This window comes from Sinocyclocheilus anshuiensis, unplaced genomic scaffold (genome assembly GCF_001515605.1).
Source record: "Sinocyclocheilus anshuiensis isolate Anshui unplaced genomic scaffold, SAMN03320099.WGS_v1.1 scaffold2166, whole genome shotgun sequence".
NCBI lineage: Eukaryota > Metazoa > Chordata > Actinopteri > Cypriniformes > Cyprinidae > Sinocyclocheilus > Sinocyclocheilus anshuiensis.
The window spans coordinates 705,296-711,295 of record NW_015557079.1 but is presented as its reverse complement, the minus strand read 5'-3'; the positions used below and the strand labels follow the sequence as shown (position 1 = coordinate 711,295).

Here is a 6,000-nt window from a genome sequence, read left to right as displayed (position 1 = left end):
GTGCGCGTGCGCTCACGGGGCTCGTGACGTTCCGGTGCTAACCGACGGGAGTCGGGAGAGGAGAGCTCTACTACACCGAGAAGAAGCAGAGCGAGTGCGGCAGTGCACCAGAGGGGCGCCGGACAAGGAAGAAGTGGCCAGTCCCTTAACATATTAAGGCAAAACCTGGGAAAACGAGAGCTTGTTGTTTTTCTCCTCAGTCAGTGTTTGTAGATGAAACCGGAGCATGTCACTATGACAACGTTTGGACTTTACACAGTAGCCTTCTTCTTCATCTCAGTAACGTTAGGCGCTGCTCTGTAGATATCATAATCGCAGTAGTCGCGTAGGACTGCCAGTTGTTAAGCCTTGAAGAAGAAGCTGTAGAAGACAGTCATGGATCAGAGACTTGCTACAATGATCAGCTAGCGTCTTGTGTGCCCATTCTTCAAGATTAGAGGAGAAAGCGGAGACAGCACACCTAGAGCAGAATGGATTTGAGTAGCATCAGGAAGCTCATCACTCGATACGTGAGTACAGACGCTATCTATCACTCTCTCCAACTTGTTGGTCTGGTTCCGTAGGGCTGCGCTGCTTCCGATACACATTTTTGTACTTTAAAGCTAAAATTACACGTTGTATATTCGTGTGTCCGTTTGTAAGGCGTTGGTGCATCACTTTTGAGCCTCTCTGTGAATATGGAAAGAGCTAGCGATATGGACACAACCAACCGGTATCTACTGTTACTAATCTCAGGCGTTCGTAATGAAGTTATCACTACGGTTCCGTTCCGTTTGACTGTGACCTGATTCTCAAACGAACTCACCAATGTTGTGTTTTCATGCCAAATGATGATAACACCGGCTGAGCTCATGACTGAGATTCACAGAGTGTGTTATGATGAAATATCAAAACTGGAAATTAGCCTCAATGAATTAAAAGGTAATGCGCACGCGCGGAGGGCAGGTGTGGATGGATGATAAAAAAATGTGAATAGTTTAGTATTGCACACTTGTCAGTATATATACGTTAGTGTCCCGTAAGTGTTTTTTTATTTATTTATTTATTCTTTTTAAGCATTGGAAGCGCCCCATGAAATCCCAAATCCCATGTTTTGCTTTCAAGAACTGTTATAGAATATAGAATAAAATATATATAAAAAAAACTAACATACAATCTAAATATAAAATCAGACATTATTATTATTATTATTATTATTTATTCATATTTTTTGCCCACCAAATGTTTGTATTTCCTCTCTAAAAATCATGATTTTTGGCAATCTATAATATTTTAGTCAAGATCAGCTGGTATAACCTTGCTAGTTAGGCTACTGTAAAAACAATGATCATATACCTATTTTTCTGTAATTTGTTGGAAATATAACTGTATCATGAATTACACCCAGTGTTTGCTCCCAAACTAGCTTATCCAGCTCAATTTTGAATAAATTTTGATTTATTTATTTAGTGTGATATATAATTTAGTATGACTTTTTTTATTATTAGTTTACAAAAGGAAAAATCATTCAAAAGTATAACAATTATTTTATACTCTATTAATTGAAAGTGGCTTAAAGGCTGAAATGCATGTTGTTTTGTGCGTCAGTAAAAAAAAAAAACATCCAGTTCCATTAGAAACAAAAAAACTGTTGCTCTACATCGTTTTCATAGACGTGTTCAGTCGATAAGTTACTGTATGTCATTACTACACAGATTAGACCTGTTTTTAAGCCACTTAGCACTCAGTATAGGCAAGAGTACATGCTAAACCAACTGTCCAAGCTGTTGGGGGATAGAGAAAGAGATTTGCTTAGTAACTGAATCAAATAGTGTTGTCAAGATTCCTTAGTGGGTTAAACAAGCGGGCATGTAAGGTTAAGGACATTTTACCATAGAAAACAATGGAAAAAATACTAAATGTTATAATAAATATGTTAGACAAAAGTTTACTTTTGGTTGTTTCATGTCACAAACACCTCTCACCTGTCTGTCTGTATGTTTGTGCTTTGTTTGCTCGGGTTTTACGGTAAACCATGTAACACATAGGGCTCAACAATAAGGGTGCCCTGATGAACGATTGCTTCAGTGTTATTTTATTATCATTGAGATAAAAATGTTGAATTCGTTTGTAGTTTTGAATTGAGATTTTAATGAGTTTTGAGTTAGTAATGCAGTAGTTGTTCTTGTAATCTTTTATTAAATATAGTTATTATTCATTTGTATAGCAGTTTTAGTTGTGGTTATTGTAGTACATAAAGTAGGCTAAATGAAAAAGAGAAATGTTGCATTGTCAACAAGCTAAATTAAAATAAGATTTTTATTTTGTTGTATTTTTAGTAAATAACCCTGGGCTGCTTGTGTCACAAAATATTACAATTGTTGATCATATTCATGGGTTTTACAGAGATCTTTTTGACCAGTTAAAAAATGATGTGACTATTAAAAACGTTTTATTGTTGAGCTCTGCACACATTATAGCAAGGTTATCGTTAAACCTTCAAAATCATATTTGCATCATTGAGGTTTGACAACAATGCTTCATTTGAAATGCAAAGCAATAAAATCTAAGTCATTCTTTCTAAACTTTGAAATGAATTTATCCTGAGGAAAAGTTTAAACTTTTATGACAGTTAAATGCATGTCAGTTTTGCTGGGAAACAGGCAGTTTGTTTATCCCACCCTTACCGATCATTTAGAGAGAGAGCTGTGTCATGAGACCAGACTGAGTGTGTTAGTCACATGAATGTGTGTATGTGAAAAGCACAGTCCACCCCACTGCTCTTTGATCTAATGCGTAGTAATGCAGGTTGGCAGAGTGAGAGGAGAAAGGCAAATGAGAGTAGCGGGTAGACGAGAGGGGAAGAGAGATGGAGCGAGAGAAGACAAGAAGAGAGAAGGATGGAGAATGAGATGGGTCAGAGGAGATGAGAAATAAGTCTCTGTGCGGATTTGACTGGCTTAGACAGCAAAGGAAGTGACAGTGGAATGATTTGCTTCCACCTGTAGTAGCGCTCACTTCCAGAGTCTGTCTGTCTGCTGAATGGGCATTTTCACTGTAGGAAGATAAATATGTGAAATGGAAATCTGAAACCTCTTTTAATATGCAAAGCTCATCATTTTTAGTTCAGCTAGAATTAGTTGGAAATATGGAAATTGTTGTCTGCTTTGAAGTCTGGAAGAATGTTTCCTGTTTAAGAGAGAATAGATTAGTTTAGAATTCATAGTAAGCATGTCAGAATTATCAGTTGCAATCCCAATGTGCGCATTCTTATTTAAGGTTTTATTTTAAGGTGAGGTGTGTTTTTTTTTTTTTTCAGTGTTCAAATTCTTAAAATACTTCATACATAAAATACTTAAAACATAGCAACATTATTAACCAGTGGTTTGGGGCAGGGTTATCTTTTTGATCAACCAATCACAGACAGAGATAGTATTTACACAATCATTGAATTAAGTAATGTCTTACTATTTAATGAATATTATGCTGTAGAACGTACAAGTGAAACAAAATGCATTATTCCACAAAAAAGTTAACACATGTTTTCAATAGAATTTTGGCAGTTATTAAAAAAATATATATATTAAAAATGATTAAAAATCGTGGCTTTCTTTCATACTGCAATTTAAAAAAAAAACAAAAGTATCGTGCTATTGCTGCAGTATATTGTATGCATATTATACTAATCCGAATATAGCCAATGTACAGTTTTTAAAAGATTTTTTTATTTCATAATACAGAAAAATTGTCTTTATATATAAACGGTACTTACAGTTATTAACATTACAGAACAGGTTTCCAGTGCTTTATTACTGCACAAAAATGCAATTCCCAGCCATCACCGGCTTCTGAATAATTTCCAGCATTGGACAGGAAGTAGCATGACTGCCCATTTCCTGTCCCAGGAGGCTTTGAGGTAATTTGAGCTCTGTGTACAGAGGTAATCTCATTGTCTGTGGTCAGCATCAGGAAAGACTTATTGGAAACCATCCTACATGAGCAGGAATATGATTCAGCTGGTCAGACAGAAAAACAACATGGAAAGTCATGCCAAGCAAGTTCATACAGTACATAAATGTTTCTCTTTCCAACTATGACCATAATCAGCTGTAGACTAACTAGCATGAAGTCTAGGAGTAGAAGTATTATTAGGAATATGTAATATGAAGGAATAACATACTACCATACAATTATTATTTCTGTTGTATGTGTAATTTCTATGCACAAATTAACCAGAAGTATTATTTGTTATGATTTCTTTTTTCTTTTAAACTCTTTCTGAACTCATAAATTGATCTGATGTGCATTGTAAGAAGAAAAATAAAGACAGTAGAAAAAGGTTCTGATCATTTTCTGCCAGGACGTTATCTGTTAATTTTATGGATACTTCCTTTAACCCTAAAACACAACACAATGCAATTTGTAATTCAAAATACAGGGAAAACACCTTTGAAAACCTTTACTTAGAGTGTAAACTAAGATATGCTTACCTAAGACTGCATTTTGGGTAAAAATCTAATTGGTAAACAATTAGCAGTTTTTATCTACTAAGATAACTGTAAATAAATCACAAAATCAAAATTTGTAATGAGGTCATGTGACAACAGTGTAACATACTGTTGTTGCATAATGTTTCATTTCACATACTATTTTAAAACTATATTGTACTATGCAGTAAGCTTGCCAGTTATGTCAACCATAATAATAACGTATTGCATTGATTTAAAACATTTTTACTTGACTAGCATTAATGGTGCAAGCAACACATATTTGATCAATAAATCTAACCTAATGCAACACTTTAGAGCACATCATCCAACACAGTAAGTGCCAGCAACTAGCTGACCAAGCAACGAGAAATAAAACTATATCATTAAAACAACCATCAGTTTTACTTAAATAGTCTTAGCTTATGTCATTGTTTGTGCCTTTGGCTGGATAGTAACACCCCACAACAAATCTGAGCAAACCATATGTGGATATATTTACTGTATGTGTCTCTTATGATGGATCACGTTGGTTTAATAAAGCTAACAGCAGCAGATCAGGGTGATGTATATGAACTTTCTGTCATCACTTACTTTCCTTCATATCTTTACGAACCAGTATGACTTTCTTTCTTCCATTCTGGTAGAATTTAAATTTTTGTGTGGAGTTAAGGTTTTAGACTGCTGAGGACTGTTTGCATGCGGCATACTCATGCAGGCACGTATGCATGTTCACCATTCATCCCGTAGACAGCGGACACTGACCCGTGAACTGTATCCTAGAAGGATTTGTTGGTAATCAATATGGGTGATGAAATGATAATCATTATCCTCGTACGCTTGACATGCTCACCATAGTTCAACTGAAGTTCATGGTCTGTGCCTGAATTTACAGAGTTGAGAGCTGTGTTAGGAAACGACTAGAAGAATTTTGCCATACAAAGCTAAATGTGTTCTCACAAACTTATTTAGACTTTCCATTCGAGCGGCCTGCTGCATTCCATTCTGAGCAGCTGATAAGTGACAGCACACTGTCAGCCGAACGCTGGTCCCTCAGGGTCTGTCAAACAGCAGCACCATGTGATTCTTTTCTAAGTAGAATGATTTAATGACTGGTGCTGTGGTCAAACATGATGTAATAATGCTGATGTTTGTTCTCCAGTGTATTTGTGACTAGATTTGTGTTCAGTAAAGAAAAGAAAATGAACAAAACTGAGGGGGGGGATAATTGTAGATTTAGCTTCAGGATGGAAACATGGCTGTGTGTGAGAGTGACAGTGAAAAATGCTAGATTTTTATTTTTTACCCTTGAAGAAAACTTAAAGGTCAGAAAGTCATGGTAATGTTTTGAAAGATGTGTTCGCCTTCCATAAAAATATAAAAATATCAGCTTATCTCTCCTCTTTCAAGCAGAAAATAGTGTGATTCAAAAAGTGATGCATTAGCACAACATAACAGACACTCTTTCGCTTTTGTCTGGCACAACTTCGCAAATTAAAAAAAAAAAAAATGCCTACAGCATATTCCACCCAAA

The 6,000-nt window shown here is 35.7% G+C and overlaps 1 protein-coding gene across 4 annotated transcripts in view; it reads left to right on the top strand.

Annotated features, from left to right (window-relative positions):
• LOC107676866 (probable phospholipid-transporting ATPase IH) overlaps nucleotides 1-6,000 on the top strand; it is a 67,382-nt gene continuing 61,382 nt past the window's right edge. For 2 of the 4 annotated variants that reach the window (XM_016471579.1, XM_016471578.1), the window contains exon 1: nucleotides 1-509. In XM_016471579.1, the coding sequence (XP_016327065.1) occupies nucleotides 471-509 (39 nt within the window). In that variant the 5' untranslated portion in view covers nucleotides 1-470. The remainder of the gene's footprint in view (nucleotides 510-6,000) is intronic. The other 2 variants (XM_016471581.1, XM_016471580.1) reach the window with 1 other exon arrangement.